The sequence below is a fragment of the Harmonia axyridis genome, chromosome 4 (assembly GCF_914767665.1).
Source record: "Harmonia axyridis chromosome 4, icHarAxyr1.1, whole genome shotgun sequence".
Classification (NCBI taxonomy): domain Eukaryota; kingdom Metazoa; phylum Arthropoda; class Insecta; order Coleoptera; family Coccinellidae; genus Harmonia; species Harmonia axyridis.
Genome location: NC_059504.1, coordinates 46,714,484 through 46,733,335, shown reverse-complemented (window position 1 = coordinate 46,733,335; position 18,852 = coordinate 46,714,484). Strand labels below are relative to the sequence as shown.

The following is an 18,852-nucleotide window of genomic DNA, read 5'->3' as shown; positions in this document are numbered from 1 at the left end:
TGAAGAAATAGAATTATATTTTATGAAAGTATGAAATATACACCTACAAACGCTAACTCTATGAACATTTTTTCATCAGAGATATTCTTCTTGAATTCCTGAAATTTGGGTTATTCCCACGACTAATTTTTGATCTATTCGTTACAATCTTAAAGTATGTCAAAGGGTAAAGATAATTCTTGGGGGATGTGTCTTCTGATCTTTCAACCTCAAATTCTAAATATTTTAGTTTGAGGAGATAAATCAATTTTTAGTTTGTTAAATGGAAGATCATAAAGACCAAGTTGAGCCTGGTAGAATTGAAAATTAATGCAAAATGTGGATTATTATATTTCATGCTAATTTTGATGGAAAATTGGATGCAAAAAATTTTATTCAAAGCATTTCTTCAATTTTGCTGGGCGGGTAAGATTTTAGGTATACATAGGAACATAAGAAATTTTATCTTAAATCTATGAAATTTCATACAATTTTGTACTGTTGTAGAAGATTCGAAACATCTATCATGATAACATAGGAAATATTGAAAAATCTATATAAATGTAACAAGTCTTGAGACTCAGCATACGAATCTCATTAAGTGGTAGCTTTGAAGAGACTTAACGTGCTTATCATACTTGTGGGCAAAACGATTCATTTCATAGATTTATTTGTATATTTTGTACAATAGGAATCTCAAAAATGGACGATAGTGTTGATTATATTGAAATATATGTAACATAGAAAAAAATGTCATTATATATTTATAAAGTAGGTACCTACATATCAAAAAGTTCCCTCTGATATTGAAACACCACCTAGTCTAATTCAATTATGAATGATAAGGAAAAATTTTAATGTGTTCATGATTTTCTTCCAAATATAACTGCAAATCTTAATATCTGTCAACGTGTCATTTGTAATTCGAAAGCACTCATTTGAATAACATATCCAAAATCAGCAATAATTCATTATTGAACCCATATCGATTCAGAAATATTCCATCAACAATCTAAGTTGGACGATACCACCATAGAAATGGTTACTATGTACGATATTGTCATAGCAACGGACGTCAAAAGGAACAACATTTAAGGTGCTGCCACCTTTGACGAAAATCTAGTTTAGAAACATATCAAGTAAACTCAAGCAATTTTATCTGACATATCGAATTATCCAAGAGATGCCAAATAACCGTTTCAATATCAAAGGGACCAGTTTGCTCACAAGATAGATTTTTTTATGCATTGAACATTGCGAGCTAAAACTGGTAACATTGCAATTATTGTTAGCCAATCTATGCTTCAAATAGTGTGCTGTTATGGTTTTAGACTTCATTGTTTGTTGAAAAGAATAGATAACTTCTTACTATAGAATGTCAAGTTGGTAGATTTTGGTTTTTCAATGAAAACTCTTTTTCGGTTGTTACCATATCACTGTTTTCCATATGTTTAAAGATTATTTGGCATTTTTTCATTGAGAAATCGAATTCTTTTATTCACATGTGTATTTTTTCATATCACTGGAACCATATCTATAGTAGCAGTATACATGAGGATCAAAGAAGGATATTAGGCTTATTTCGATGTTTTTGAGAGTATAAATGGAATTTTTTTGAGGATATCTGCTGACCAATTGTTAGATAGTTTATACAGCCTCTAGCCTTTCATCAATAATAAAATGTCCGTGTGTGTTTTTAATGGAAGAAATGTTTCTTTAATAAAAATATGAAAAGTAATTAAATTATTTTAATTCTCTCAAAAGTTCCACAAATTCCATTAGTATATTGATTTTTTCAAGGAGACTAAGGAGCTGCGCAAAAATCAACATTCAGACCAAATTGTATTAGTGTTCAGTCCGCTGTTTAGTTTCTTTTTGAAACTGAAAAAAGAAATGATTAGATGTACCGAAAAACGTTGCTTCAATTTGCATACCCTTTTTTTAGTTTTTACTTCATTTCTACCTCTTTTAGCTGGATGAGCTTCTACAACCTGTGGAATCTGAAAAGGCCCACATAAAAGTTCAAATTGTAGCAGAAAAGATATATAGATATGCACTTCAAATTTAAAAGAAGTGTTTTAATCCATCATTTCATTTTCAATATTTCAGCCCATAAAAAATTTAGTAATTTATTCATTACCAATTGAATATTCAATTGTTATATAAATAGGGCTGAATTCATAAAACTATGATTTAGTTGTATATGTCGAGATTTGAATTTCAAAATAAACAATACAGATTCAATACTGAGAAAGTGTCGAAGTAACTGAAAATGATTGAAGATAAAGCTAAAGCTTACCTTTCCCATTATATAATTTTTTTTTGCACTTCTAGATCGTGAAATATCCAAGTATTTGGCAGGCTTGACAGGTAATTTCCCTAAATCAATCATGCCGTATGATTTTTTTGCCTGCAATCATTTCAAAATTATACAACACATAAAATTGTTAAAACCTCCTTAAAAACGCACTTGTATCATTTTTCGAATTGAATGACTGCGATAAAAATAAATCGAACTTACTTCAATCCTACACGATGAAATAAAAAAAAACGTATAAATAATAGCAATTGTTAGTGATTTCATAACGTCGTTGGATAGTCATAGAAAGCCTCAATTTAATCAAACCAATATTCGATTGGATTGTGGCGTTTGATATCATAGTTAATATTTCATTTAGAGTAACTAGGAGTTATTGCGCACAAACGGTGAATAAATTATTTTATAGGAGGTAATGGATTGAAATAAACATTTTCGATCGATTGCAGTAGCGTAGATGGTTCAGAAGGGACACGAACTAATGTACTAATGTAAGGGTACTATCTATGAATAAATTTAGTGATTATATTCATACATTCTTATTGTAAAGGGTGCTTTTTTTTAGAGCTATAGAACTTTAAATTGCAATAAAACAACGATGGATTATTCGATTGACATGAATTTTATTCATCCGCAAGATAATCTTGTGGCATTACATTTTAAATATGATTTCTGGCATATGAGCCCCACGGCTGGCTCGGATGTAGTCCAATCTGGACGTTCAATTTTCGATGACTTTTTCCAACATTTGTGGCCGTATATCGGCAATAACACGGCGAATGTTGTCTTCCAAATGGTCAAGGGTTTGTGGCTTATTCGCATAGACCAATGACTTTACATAGCCCCACAGTATTCTAGCGGTGTTAAATCACAAGATCTTGGAGACCAATTCACAGGTCCAAAACGCGAAATTAGGCGGTCACCAAACGTGTCTTCCAATAAATCGATTGTGGCACGAGCTGTGTGACATGTTGCGTCGTCTTGTTGGAACCACTGCTCCTGGACATCATGGTTGTTCAATTCAGGAATGAAAAAGTTAGTAATCATGGCTCTATACCGATCACCATTGGCTGTAACGTTCTGGCCATCATCGTTTTTGAAGAAGTACGGACCAATGATTCCACCAGCCCATAAAGCGCACCAAACAGTCAGTTTTTCTGGATGTAACGGTGTTTCGACATACACTTGAGGATTAGCTTCACTCCAAATGCGGCAGTAGTGCGCGATACGTATTCCGCACAGAACCGTTATTTTCGAAATAAAATTGCACTATTTCCAAGCGTTGTTTAGGCGTGAGTCTATTCATGATGAATTGCCAAACCAAACTGAGAATAAATCACTTGACAGCTGTTAAATCGGTCGCTATCTTGAACAGTAATGCCAATTCAAAGTTATATACCCCCGTTACAAAATGAAACCTCTTATTAGAAAACCCTTTACATATTACATAATCAATTTCAATAGTTTTGAAATATTTTGGCTGCATGGCAATATTTCTGTTTTATCTCAATTCAAAATCTTGCAGCAATAATCGAACAATCCCCTTGCGAAAGCTCATCAGCAACGGCATCATAACACAAAAGCCGGCGTTTATCGCCAACGATCGGCACACCGAGATAACACTTTGTGTGCCAATTCCAACAACACTCGGTAGAAGCGGTGCAGCAATTAGTTAAAAACGCATTTACGACCAGAGAGAGGCAATATAAATATCACTGCCGCGGTCCCAAGTTCAGGTTGTTACCGTGAGATGACGCTAAAAATAAGTAGAGTCGGCTACTAAGCTATTTCGGTCTTCACTCTTTCATCCTCTGGTTCTTGACTTTAGCTTAAGGTAAATCAGCCTCAGTTCGAATCCGGATCAAGCGGGGTCTGTACCGTTTTCTACCTGGGCCTTCCGAGCACGTGTTGACGAGAAAAAGACGAGATCGCGATCGATTTTCGGTGTGTGGACTAAGAGGTGTTTGTGTGTTAGTGAAAAGGGGTGATGTGGAGGAAAATTTGTAGATTTGTGAGGATGTTTATTTGAGATGCAAGATGGATGTTAAGACTTTGTTTTGGTTCTTGGTGATTTGCTTGTGCTTGCTTGGAAGTGGAGTTTATGCAAAGGGAAAGAAGGCTGGTAGACACGGTAAGTTTGACGTTTGTTTTATTTTGATCCTTGCAGGGTGCAGGATCAGTAAGATTCGAAAAAGTTTTTGATGATTCTTGCATAAAGCTCGATGATATTATGAATTGCATCTTCAGAACGGCAGAAAAGTGGCCGAACAAGAAAAATATCAAATTTTTATTATACTCAAGAGTATCAAATCTGTAGAAGGAAAAACAGAAGGGAAATAATTATCCAAGAGTATCAGTTTTTACTGTTTTGAGTATTCGAAAATTTCAGTATTTCCATAACAAATAATTGCATGAAATTTAGAAAATTGAGAAAATAATACAAGGAATTCATAAAAAGAGATAGAATGACTAGAGAACAATATAAAGTAAAAAAATTACATCACTTAATCAAAAATTCTTATAAAGAAATATAGAAGATAAAAATTAAAACAACTTCACCAAAAATTTGAATTATAACAGAATTTTTCTCCAGAATAATATTCTTCTGAAATGAATTTGTGCATCTATGTATATCAATTAAATTTTATTTTTTTTATAACACATAGCACTGAAATTGAAATGGAAATTCTTTTATGACCTTGAAAACATTGAATATATATTCACACCGTCAGAGGAACGATCAAAATCTCAATAAAGTTCATAGTTCATTTCCTCTTGAACCATTCGAGTAATTTTAGCAATATTTTTTTTTTAATTGTAGCTTGATTCCTCGGAAACATTACTGTACAAATGCCGTCCTCATTCACTCCTCTTTTTGTTATATACAGGGTGAATAAAAAAAACAAAAAAAAAATTACGGTTTTATTCAGAACGCACTGTGAAGTGATACGTTGACGTACGAGAATGTTTACGATTACTTAGATATTGCCTCATCTTTTCAGAACATTTTCACGTTTTAATTTTTGCGATATCTTAATTTTAAGGGAAACGACTCAGAGTTCTGTAAATGAGTATGGCAACTGAACATTTATGTTCTCCAGGAATCAAGGTACAAAAAAAAATAATTGGTAAAATCGGCCAAAGGGTTGAAAAAAATATGAATTGTAGTGAATTTTTTGATTTTTAGAAATAACAGATCTACACACACCGGCCAAATTAGGAGAATGGACAAAATCTCAAAGAGATTTTTTTCTGTTGAAATTTTTTCTATTCTTCTAATTTTGTTGGTGTCTTTAAATATATATTGTTTCTAGAAATGAAATGATTTAACAAAATGACCAAAAATAATTGTTTTTGTCAATCAATGGAATGTCCCAACTGGTAGGAGAAATAATTAATAATAAATATATTGGACTATATTATATTCGTTTTCAAAACTGAATGATATGTTCAATGATTCATTGAAACTTTCATGGCTTGAACTTTGCTGCGTAAATTATTCAAGAATTCAATGAATTTTCAGGATTGATTACGATTGAGCTTCAAAAACGGATTTTCGTCTCCTGATTTTTTTTTAATTGATCGAAACAACTGGTGTTGATATTTTTCCAAAAATGAAAATAATACCTCAACCTCGACCTCAACTCTCATACATATATTTTTCTATAATATTCATATGGTAATTAAATAAGGAAATATTCGTTTTGAAATTCATATAAAATTGAAATTTTTGAGTTGATTCGCCGAATGCAGTATAGCAACCGTTTTTGGTACCAAATTATTGTGGAAACTCTTTCAACTACCGATCTGAAGAGCGGGCTGCGAGGCTGGCAGTTATCATCAGTGAATTTTTCTATTTTTCACATTCCATTACGCGAACTGTTAAAAATGCAGAAATTTCATTATTATTCATCAAAATAATTCCAAAGGTTTGTTATAAAAAATGATAAACCCAAAAGATGGAATCATATCTCAAACAACTCTCATTGTAGCTGTTTAGTACTCCAAACAAATTTCAGATTTATCATCGGTAACTAATAAAACCTATACCTACATTATTTTCCAATGGTTTTGAATATATCAATCAGAATTATCGGACAATCCCATTCATTCTATTTTGACAATCTTATTTTATGAGAGAACGATACCCATATCCAAAATTCCTCATTCAAAACTTGTTCCCCGATTGAGATACACAAATGTTGAATCAACTGAGTACATATAAATCAGCTATTGATTGGTGAATAGATATAGAAGAGTCTATATTTCTGTTTTCCAATTTGTTATCATAGAAAAAGAATGCACCTCTTCCTTATCTTCTGTTTTTGGTCTTACTTTATTTTCATGTTATTTTTCTCATATTGTACAACAAACTAATTAAATATGCATTGCCCCAAAAAGAAAAGAGTCCCTAATGTAACTGATGTTTTGGTATGGATGCAATCGGACTTTCTTTTCTAATTATACATCACTTTGTCTCAAGCTGTGTTTGGTGATTAGTTCTTTAACAAATCGGGCTTGTTAGAATATTTGATCCACTATAAAACATAAAACCGGACGTTGTTATAGGCTGAATGTACCCTTAGAATTAATATCTATTCATTTGCAAGATAGACTGTATTAATTCTGTTTTTAATTGGACACATTTATGGTTCATATCGATTTATTCATTCTCATTAGTCTAATTCTAGATGCTGATATGTATGGATGATTGTTAGGGATTCACGGCTTGGCTTGATCTTCAAGCTACTTGGCTAGAACTTGAATCGATTTCAAGTCGAGCTCAAGTCAAATAGTAGTTTTTCAGTCTCAAGTCAAGTATTTTTTTATCAAGTACTTGAATCATATCAAGTTTTTAACAATTTAACAGTTTTATTGTGTAGTGTCACATCAATAAAAAAATGATGAAATGAGAAGGAAATTTGCAACAATTTAAAAAAAACTTATTGTATAAAGGAACCGAAAATATCAACTTTTTTCAAATAGAAACATAAATTGAATAACTATAAATCATAACAGAATTAAAAATGATAAGAAAATAAAGTTTCTTAATATTGAGAAACCTCCAGGTTTTGTTGTTGCTGAAGATGCTGGCGTTGATAGAAAAAAGAAGATATTTCTGAAACTACCAAAATGCACCAATAGATTTCATTAGAATATGAGAAAACTACTAATAAAGTCACACTGGCGAATGCTTCAGTCTCTTGGCGCTCTAGGAATCCCCATTTTTAGTATGAGCGCACAAGATTGCAGAAATATATTTTCGTGCGACGCTTGCATATCAAGCTCAAGTAATATCAAGTAGCTTGATATCAAGCAATAAATATCTAATTTTTCACAAGCTTGATAAGTCAAATAGTTGGTTAAATTGTCAAGCTACTTGGCTTGATAAATCCCTAATGATCGTCTGGAATACAAATTCTCATTCATTAAGATTTCCTGAAGACTAGCACCTTCAGAAGTTCTTCCGATTTCTCCGCACAAATATTTGCGTTTTTCTTCGGTATATATCAATGAGTTTTCTCTTCCGTAATCTGTAACATTAAACTTTGTTTCGAAATATTTATCAGTTTGCACAATAAAGTGCAATATTATAAACTTATCAGTACTATCAGCTGTTGAATTATATCTTCAGCGATTTAAGGTAAACAAAACTATTTACCTCAACCTTCTTCCTATAGATGCCAAGATAATAACTAAAAGAAACACACGAAAAATGCTTAAGAAGACATTAAACAAGATACAGTTCATAAAATAATACTATACACTGTGTCCGTAAAGTATGGAACAAATTCATTTTTAGCTAAACAAACCATTTTAAGAAATAATCCTGAAACACGTCGATTTTTTTATTTTAATTTACCGTATTTCAAAATAATAATCTAATATACAGGGTGAATTACTTCCAAGTAATGACGTCACCGTCATTTTTTTTAAATGGAACACCTCCATTTTGTCCCAATTTTTCGATTACTCTAGCTGAGCTGATTCCAAAAATGTATCACATGTTGATTCCAATTGGTACAGGGTGAACAAAAATACAATCGTTTTGTGTGTGCTCATAAAGTAACGCGTAACATTCTCTATTAGTTAAATTAACAATAGTATCAAAAATACTTATTGTCTAGCAGCAATTGGTTTGAATGTAACACCCTGTAGTTTGTTACATTTTTAGATTAATTAAAATGAGCTGTTTCCAAACAAGTTTGGTACTTATGGTCTAGCAGACAGAATATGAAAGAAATTATTTCTTATCTATTTAAAAAAAACATTGTCGTCTAGTTTTTTTGTGAAATATTTAGTAATTTATTGGTGTTCAATTACAGTTTGGTACTACAATATTTTTGGTATTCTTCAATGTTTTAATTATTGCTCAGATTGAATTTATTATTTTTGTCCACCCTGTACCAGTTGGAATCAACATGTGATACATTTTTGGAATTAGCTCAACTAGAGTAATCGGAAAATTGAGACAAAATGGGGGTGTTCCCTTTATAAAAAAAATGACGGGACGTCATTACTCAAAAGTAATTCACTCTGTATATTAGATCATTATTTTAAAATACAGTGAATTGAAATAAAAAATCGACGTCTTTCAGGATAATTTCTTAAAATGGTCTCTTTAGCTAAAAATGAATTTGTTCCATACTTTACGGACACAGGGTATATTGAGACTTTAACGGAACTCGTATTGTCGAGTATGTTCCTCACTCAAAAATTTATCATGCAATTACTTAGATAGCCGAGTAGACGTGCTGAAAGAAAACTATTATCATTTCATTTCCTAAGGAGGGCGTGAAACTTATATTGCACCCCAAGGTCGTAAATTTTTTTATAAACGTTTTACTACCTCACAGCCTCGCTTTTTGTATCGTAGCGCCTGCAATAAAATATAGAAGATTCATCTGCCAAATGGGCTTGGCGCGAATACAACAATGCCGAAAAAATTTGAGGTACAGCGTTGTTTCAATGTTGATATTTATTATGTACATATCGAATTTATCAATTTGGTTTAGAGTAGGGTTTTTCGACTAGGAACATTGGTGCTTGCGTAAAAAAAGAGATTTGCTCTTTTCGCATCATTCATATTCGAATTTCAGTAAATTGGTACTTGAAATGTTAATGATGAAGCATTATTGCTAGAACTCAATTTCCTTCAGGTTGTGCGTTCATGAATTCACACCAATTGGTTCCGATAATAAACTCACTTTGACCATTTTTATTATTCTTTATTATGCATTAGATTAATTTGAAATTATTACAGGAATATTTATTCAAAATTTCACCTGAATCCTCAATCAGTTATTGGGAAAAATTTAAATACAAGTTTAAATTGAGGTTTCCTTCAGAAGTTTTCATAGGGAATATTATTAGAAATCATATCGAATTCATTTTCTCTAATTCTGTGGCAAGTCCATTCATTTCTCTTATATCTTGTAGAATAAAATCATGCGAGAATATCTTAGTTAAACTAAGATATTATATTATATATTTCATTATTATATGTTGGTACTCGGAACTTTCCTGTCACGGATTTATCTATTATCTGTCAAATTTGTGAAACAAAAAACAGTTCTACCAACCAATATTTTTCATTGCAAAAATCACTAATTACAACGAAAATTCAGTGAATTAGACAAAATAATTTATAATACTCGTACAGAAGGCTCATTCTCATCAATTCGTGTCTTGTTTTTGAATTTTCAATATAATAATACCCAAATAATGGTTTTCACGTCTGTGTGTTAATAAATATGAAATTAATTTCACGGCTTATCAGACATTCGGAAGAAGGAGAAGAATATCAAATCCTTTTGCACTTGTATTATGAATAACTATTAAAACATATTTATTTTCATTTTTGAACGATTGTTTTGTGATTTCGTATCAATGTGTCCTTTGTAATTTTTTACGCATCTACGAAAAAGTGAGATAATTCCTTGTTATTCGCTCACTTCAATATAAAAGTTCAACTGAAGGTAGGAACCTATTATCATAATGAAAACAAAAAACTCTACATATGTATTTGATTTGTGATTTGAATTACGAGTTTCTTGAAACATCCACTAAAAATAAACAACCCAATGAACCTATATTTCAAATTTGACCATAATATCTCAGAGACTAAAAGAACTATGAAGAAAAAAATAATGAAACTTCAACGCCCTGTTTTTGCAGACACAGGTTTATGAAAAAAAGTCCTATTTTGATCTGAAAAAACGCCCTTTGAATCTTGATACTGAAAATTGAAACACTCTGTATAACACTGAGTATATTGTGAAACACTTCAAATCTCCAGAGGAATTCATTTTATGGAAAAAACGAAAAGGACAAAATTCTTCTTATGTTTCCAGAAGATTGACCTTCTGCCAAAAAAAGGTATATTCCCCATTCAAAAAATCTACTTAAGCTTGAAATGACTTCCCTCTGAAGGCTAAGAAACTTTCATTTTTTGATCCAGGATCTTCCCAAGAAGTGGATCTTTCAAAATGTATATTCCGGGCAACAATTACTCGCCCAGAATAATGTAAAACACATGTGCGTGAAGATTTACAATGCTTCACACAAACAATTGTATTCCATAAGGAATGTCAAACTTCTGAAGAAAAAATAATTTCAATTTTAACTAAATATTTATTCATATAATTCAGAATTCTTTGAATTTTCCTCAACTAAGTCTAGATCGATTATGTAACCTTGAAATTAGTTCACTTATGCCCATAGAGTAATAAACATAGCTAGAGGGAGTAAACACAATTTTCACTTGTTCCCAACATGGTTAGATTCCGTTGTCGGATTGTGATATATTTCCAAATCCACAATTTTACTATATCGTTATGAATGTATAGTATATTGAATGAAATATATTTATATGAGTGATTACCCATTAAATATGTAAATTTTAATTTTTGGAATCTGATATTTTTCCTAATTGTCGAATTTATAATAAGCAGAAAGTTCATTTTTTTCTGTATCTAACTGCTGAAATCTAAGGTTTTGCAACTATTGCTCTCCTAGTGTCATCGGTTGTTTGGCGCTCTCGAATTTTGTTTTCTGAATTTCTGATATATTTAGGTATTTATCATAATATATTTTGAGTTAATATGAGAAGTTGATTCACTATGGGACATAAGAAGTGCCTTCTTTGTGGAGAAACTCGCGAATTGAGTGAAATATCGTATCACTGATAGGTATGTTCTCATTTTCGCACGCTTCATGTCAAATTTAATGGTTCATGTTGGGGACAAAATTTGCTTACTGAAAATGACATATGCTCCCACTATCTATGTTTATTACTCTGAGTTTATGCCCCAATTTTAGAATAAATATAGGAACTAAATATTTTTTTCTCTAAAATAGTGGAAAAGATCATCTAAATGTTATAACTACATTTCATAACTACAAAGTAAGATAAAAGGCTGCGTTTTCAAATTTGTGTTCGAGAGATGCTTAACAAAAACTTATGGTAAACTTCATATATTTACCTGCCTTGAATTTTAATTGATGCAACACGAAACGAGCAGTAGATAGGGTAAATGCACTGGTTAGCCGACCGGCACTGGTTCTCGACCATTCCGTGATTTGAGATGAAATAATAATAAAAATATATCATGTAGTGCAAAATATTTTCGCGGTACGTGTTCTCGACCATTCTACCTTTCCAAGATAGTTTGCATAGTAGTGGTATAGGTCAGAGTTTTCGCGCTAAAAATTAGTTTATAATCGTCTATCATAGAAAAGGGTTCTTTCTCGTCCTCTCTTAGAAAAGTGCTTTGTGATATATGACCAGAAAATAGTAATTATTTCTTATTTCAAATGAATTATGTGTGTATATTTTGTTCCATATCAACTATAAGATATATTTTCGAGTGTATTTCAATCAAAAAGCAAATAAATGTATATTTTTTTGTTTAATATTCGGCGGTCGCGAACTGGTATTGGAAAATTTGTATCTTTTATTTCTCGACCAAAGTGGTCGAGAACCAATATGTTTCTTCAATAATTGTTCATTTCAACTGATATATTTCTGTTGGATCATTTTCGTTTTTTTTCGATACCTTGATTCATTCATATATCTACTTTGTGAATATTAGTTTGCGACCACCGAATTAACGTTGAAACACTTATTTCTACCCTTTATTTATTTGCGGTCGAGAACCAATTTGATTGTACTTAATTCTCGACCACTGGTGGTCGGTGTTTTATATTTTATTTACTCATTAGTTTCTAAATAGATATTAGGAGCAAAATAACCAAATAATGTTGTATGAGTTGTTATTTTGAAATATTTATAGAAAGTGGAAACTTTTGCAAAATATTTTTTTTTACGTTCCGAGTGTTTCTTACTTGATTACCTCATCTGAGTGATAGGTAGTGATGTCGATGGTACGGTACGTAAGTAAGAACTAATCACTCATCTCGCTCTAAAGTTTTTTATAAAATTTTTAAGTGGAGCGGCCACTATTCTTAGTGGTCGAAAACTAACACAAAAATGGTCGAGAACTCTGCGGCGTGGTCGAGAACCGAGGTTATTGAGATTTTCTATATGTTTTCACATTTCAAAGGTTAAATGCGGAAAGAACGCTTAAAATTAGATGACAAATCATTTAAAACTCGCCAAAGAATCGATGAACACCAACACCATTAAAATTTGATAAGTTTATGTGTGAAAAAATCGTGCTCGAAATCGATGTTTCTGTTAACTGGTCGAGAACCAGTGCATCTACCCTACCTAGCTTAAGATACAGTTAACAATTCAGCAACTAACTATGTATAATATACATCACCCAGAAGTCTCCCTGTTATGGCAACAAACGGAGAATATCTCCATTCACAGAATATTAAGATCCACAGGTGCCGTATCTCCCTAATCAACCCCCTGCAATAAAATAAGGAAACATCTGCCACCAAATATAATAAACTGAAGTTCCGGCCAACCTGCGCATGCAAAATACCAACAAACTTTTAACGCTATTGCTTTCGTTTTCAACTCGCCGAGATAAGCACTGCACAGCTTAAGCAGTTTGGGAAGTTTGTTTCTTTCGTCTGCTTGTAAACGGCTTTGTGTTGTGACAAAGATTCTGATTTATTATGTTTGAATTAGTTCCGACCGACATCTGGTCGAAAGGAGAATTTAGTTTGCTGTTTGAGGTGGGTCCTTGAAGATGTCGTATTGTTGGGGTGCGAAACGTGAGGAAAGCCGATTACGGATTTCGACCCCTAAAATGATTACTGGGGTGTTTATTTTGTGTGCTATGATTTGGGAGAAAGTCCACGTTCGCTTCGATTTTTTTGTGTAAATTGACAGTTTTCAAAAGTGCGGAATTTAATGATACCACAAAATCGAAAGTTGAGAATTTGAGTGTTTATATGAAATAATAGTTTTAAACTAAAGGGTGTTTTTTTAGAGCTATAGAACTATAAATTGCAATAAAACATCGATGGATTATTCGATTGACATGAATTTTATTTATCCGCAAGATAATCTTGTGGCATTACATTTTAAATATGATTTCTGGCATATGACCGCCATGGCTGGCTCGGATGTAGTCCAATCTGGACGTCCAATTTTCGATGACTTTTTCCAACATTTGTGGCCGTATATCGGCAATAACACGGTGAATGTTGTCTTCCAAAAGGTCAAGGGTTTGTGGCTTATCCGCATAGACCAATGACTTCACATCGCCCCACAGAAAGTGGTCTAGCCGTGTTAAGATCTTTGAGGCTAATTAACAGGTCCAAAACGTGAAATTAGGCGATCACCAAACGTGTCTTTCAATAAATCGATTGTGGCACGATCTGTGTGACATGTTGCGCCGTCTTGTTGGAACCACAACTCCTGGACATCATGGTTGTTCAATTCAGGAATGAAAAAGTTAGTATTCATGGCTCTATACCGATCACCATTGACTGTAACGTTTTGGCCATCATCGTTTTGAAGAAGTACGGACCAATGATTCCACCAGCCCATAAAGCGCACCAAACAGTCAGTTTTTCTGGACGTAACGGTGTTTCGACATACACTTGAGGATTAGCTTCACTCCAAATGCGGCTGTTCTGTTTGTTGACGTAGCCATTCAACCAGAAGTGCGCTTCATCGCTAAACAAAATAAAATAGACGTAGTGCGCGATACGTATTCCGTATAGAACCATTATTTTCGAAATAAAATTGCACTATTTTCAAGCGTTGTTCAGGCGTGAGTCTATTCATGAGGAATTGCAAAACCAAACTGAGAATAAATCACTTGACAGCTGTTAAATCGGTCGCTATCTTGAACAGTTATGCCAACTTAAAGTTATATACCTCGAAAAAAAATACCCGTTACTTGTAAAATTTCAGGCAAAATTCAAAGCTGATCTCATCATCAGAACTATAGAAAAGACAACAAATCCATTAGGAATGAGATTTTGTGTATACAGGGTGACTCGGGAAGAATGCGACAGACGGATACCATTAATGAAGAATTTGTATCAAGTGGTTTCAATCGCCTGAGTGCCTTCGTTTGGGATATACAGGGTGATGTTTTTCTCATGAGTGAAATTTCACAGTTCAACAACCCTCTAACTAATCGACCGAATTATTTCAAATTTTGAGTTTTGTTATCCTTTACTTTAGCCTTCCTTCAATATTTCTGGAATCGAATAAATAAGATCTGAACTAGGAAAATTTTAGACTTTTTCTATTTTCGTGAATGAGTTACTTGGCGAAAGTTTTGTGCACATGGCGTATCAAAATAACTTCTTTTGGAGCGAATTATCAATGTGTATATCTTAATTTTTTGCATTAGTTTGCTTGAAAAATCTCTCGATTGAAAAAACTTTTCAATTTTTTTCTGATAATCACACATTTCACTTTTTGTTATCTGCACAATTCAATTATTGAATGGAAGTATCGGAAGAGGTCTTTTCGAAATCATAGAAAATTTAAATTGGAGAGAAATACATTGAAAAAACTCGAATGGAAATGAAATGCAACCCTAGTTAAATTATCATCATCATTAAATTATTAACAAAAAATTTCATCGTTTCATATTACAAATTTTCTATATCTAATGGCAGAGTTATTCGGAATATGTTTTGTACCTTTTGCCTATAGACGTCATCAGTCTTAAATATAAACCAGCAGCATGAGTTTTGTCAATTCCAAGCAAGTATTCTGTATTTTCAATTTAGTCAATCTGTTCGGTAATGAGTTTCCATCGACGGCAATCGTTAAATTCTATTTTCTCCCCAGCGTGTCATATCTGAGTACGTGTTCCGAGGACTCTGAAAGCTCCTTTTCAGACTCGATATTTCAATATTAAACCGTCTGTTTACATAGCAGTTTAATCAACTTAGTGCAGGACGAAATAACTTGTTTATTTTCATAAGCGCACACTACGTGGGTTATGAACTTTTGAAGCTCAGTCCAATATTGAGATTTTACGGTTTTTTTTTGTCGATCGAATGGCAGATGGAAAATTTATTTTGCTCGTGTTATTTGTGCAGTAGCTTCCCATGAAAATTACGGATTGATGAGTGGAAAAGTAGGATATTGCTTGAATTTCCGAGAAATTCGTATAGAAGCTATTCGCAGAAATTTGCAACACATTCGTTTTTGATGAGGGACAAGGGATCTAACAAAAATGAGAATTGTGAACTATGCTTCATTGAATTTTCAGTATTGGCCCAAGCTAATATGTCTACGGAATATATCTACTGACAAAAAAATTGATTTTAAGAAAGTAACTGGCAAGAACCACCTTCAATAATTGTAAACTTAAATTAATAATAATGTTTCTCTAATTTTTTGGCGAATTCGGTCTTTCTGCCCTCTGCCACAGAGTTAAGGGTTATATTTTAATTTTTATATATTGGTAGTCAAAGCTTATTAGGTAAAAATAAACTTTTTGCTTCTTCTTCGAACCTTTCCTGCCATAGATTCATCTAAAATAGAAGGAAAAGTCTATGAGATTATGGATCCATCTATTATTTGTCGCTCAACACATTCCACTTTTCCGCGACATGCTTGAATGTTTTTTTAAACAGTCCTTTCTTAAACTCTAGCAGTAATCTGCCACCATGTGCATGTCCCATCTTCCATGGTAGCAGTCCTCCATAACTTGGTGAAATCTTCCACCTTTTTCCTCAATCATGTCTCCTATATTTTCTGGGAAACGATCTGAGTGGCTGTGTACATAGTGTAGTTCAATACTCATATTGCATCCTAAGGATTTGAAACTATTAAGCATCTTGTTAACCATTTCAACATAGTTTTGAGCATTATGTTTGCATTTTCTACAACTGCAACAAATGATGTCCAAGCTTCTCGTTCATCTTGATTCATTGAATTTAAGAAGGCAGAAACCTTACTTAATTGTCTTATTGCTTCATTGAGCCCAACTTTTCATGTAACGGAAGAAGTATGATTTTTTCTTTTACTTATCCGAGTTAGGGGATTAAAAGGGTCAGTTCAGGTACCTGATAGGCAATGGTTCATATTATTTATAGATTCACCTGGAATTTACTCAATTACAGAATGACAATAAAACCATTGTACAGGGTGGGCAAATAAGCGAGGTAAGCGGCTATCTCAGGATCCACTCATCGTAGAGACTTGCGGACCTTGCAGTAAAACATTTTGCCACTAAAGTTACAAGAGAACACACTGGAAATTGTTTTGAAGTTCATACCTCTACCGCTAGGGGGCGTAATAGCTACCGTCGAGTAGAAACATGAATTTTACTCGAAAATGTTTCGTATGAAGTTGAAGAAAAAATATCATCACAGTAATCCTTGGAAAATTATCTATCTTGTTGAATTGTCACTTTCGATTTTACGACATCAAATAAGGGTAGGTGAAAGGGAGAAATCTGACTGATTGAAATGCCTGTAACTTCAGTTTGGCTCAATATTTTTGTGCAAATTAGATCTCGTCTGAAAGATAATATCTTCTTGATTGAGGACAAAATATAGTCGTGTTAAATTTGTTTTTGCTGCTTTCGATAGGGGGCGCTAAGTCGGAAGTTCATTGTTTTGTTCATTTTACTCCGAAATTCCAAATGTAATGATAGGATCTTCTTAATAGAAACAGAAATTCCATCAAATTTGCATGAAAAAACCTGAAGGTCGCAAAGCGATATTTTCAGGTGTTCTGAAGTTATGGCCGAAAGAAGATATTCTTCAACTGATGCACTGCGAAAAACCAAATTGTGTCTTTAAGTTCTGACAGAAACAGAAATCCCATCAAATTTGTATGAAAAAATCAAAAGGTCGTAAAGCGATAGCTTCAGGCGTTCTGGAGTTATTGACGAAAAAAGATATTCTTCAACTGATGCACTGAAAAACTAAATTGTATCTTCTTTCGGCCATAACTCCAGAACGCCTGAAGCTATCGCTTTGCGACCTTTTGGTTTTTTCATACACATTTGATGGGATTTCTGTTTCTGTTAGAACTTAAAGACACAATTTGGTTTTTCGGAGTGCATCATTTGAAGAATATCTTCTTTCGGCCATAACTCCAGAACGCCTGAAGCTATCGCTTCACAATTTCCAGTGTGTTCTCTTGTACACTTTAGTGGTAAAATTTTTTACCGCGAGTCTTTACGATGAGTGGATCCTGAGATATAGCCGCTTACCTCGCTTATTTGCCCACCCTGTACATAGATTAATGAATATATAATAATTTTAGAACTTTCACCTTTCTTACATCTTGTTATTTACCTACCTATTTTATCAATTTAAGAAGGAAGTGATTTCTTATTAACGTCAAAAAATTAAATATATCAATAGAGAGTACATTCTTCGTAAATACAAAATTTATTTTCTCCAACTTTTCAGTTCAGGATATCTGTAAAGCTCTTCAACTCTCAAAAAATCTTATAATTTCTAACCACCACAGCAAAATTTTAGACGAAATATTACCCATTTCAATTTGAGAGTAGCGGCAACTCCCCTGAAATAGAAACATCGTAATATAACTCACACAACTCATAACCTCACTCTTGAAATACGAGCCATTTTCGCTGGAAAAGCGGAACCTCTAGTCATAAATCGAAACTGTTCCTCTACTTCGAAATCTGTTGCTAGCGTGAGCGAGCCCTCAAAAATTGCTCTTATTTATTTATTTCTAATGGAAATGCGCCGCCTAGGATATTTTCCACGTATTCCGTGCCATTATCTAGAACTCAAAAAGTCACTTTACTGCTACATGTACGAGATGGACTGGTCGATTATGGGGATGCTGCGCCATTTGTTTCAACCGGCGGAGAGATTCCTTCTGTGCCGTCTATATTCCACTTTTATGCTAAGCTACATTAAAATGAGAGGAGCGTCCATTAATTGTTGAAATATTTTAATCATTTCCTGCATAAACGTTTCATATGATGGGATAAATGAACTGTCAGTTTTTGAGTAGGTACGTCTTTTTGGTGAATGGAGTTCTGTGGAATTATCACCGGCAAATGCGAGTATAATTGAATGATCACCTACAGGGTGGTAAGAGTCGCTTATTTTTGGTGAAATCTACTTAATGAACGTCGAATAGATTTCATCGCAAATGAGCGATTCTCCAACTT

General features: G+C 33.1%; 1 protein-coding gene across 1 annotated transcript in view; it reads left to right on the top strand.

Moving 5' to 3' along the window:
* Positions 1–4,106: 4,106 nt before the first annotated feature.
* Positions 4,107–18,852, top strand: part of LOC123679175 (laminin subunit alpha-1) — a 293,884-nt gene continuing 279,138 nt past the window's right edge. Inside the window, exon 1 of the mRNA XM_045616605.1 lies at positions 4,107–4,427. Within this exon, the coding sequence (XP_045472561.1) occupies positions 4,334–4,427 (94 nt within the window). The 5' untranslated portion in view covers positions 4,107–4,333. The remainder of the gene's footprint in view (positions 4,428–18,852) is intronic.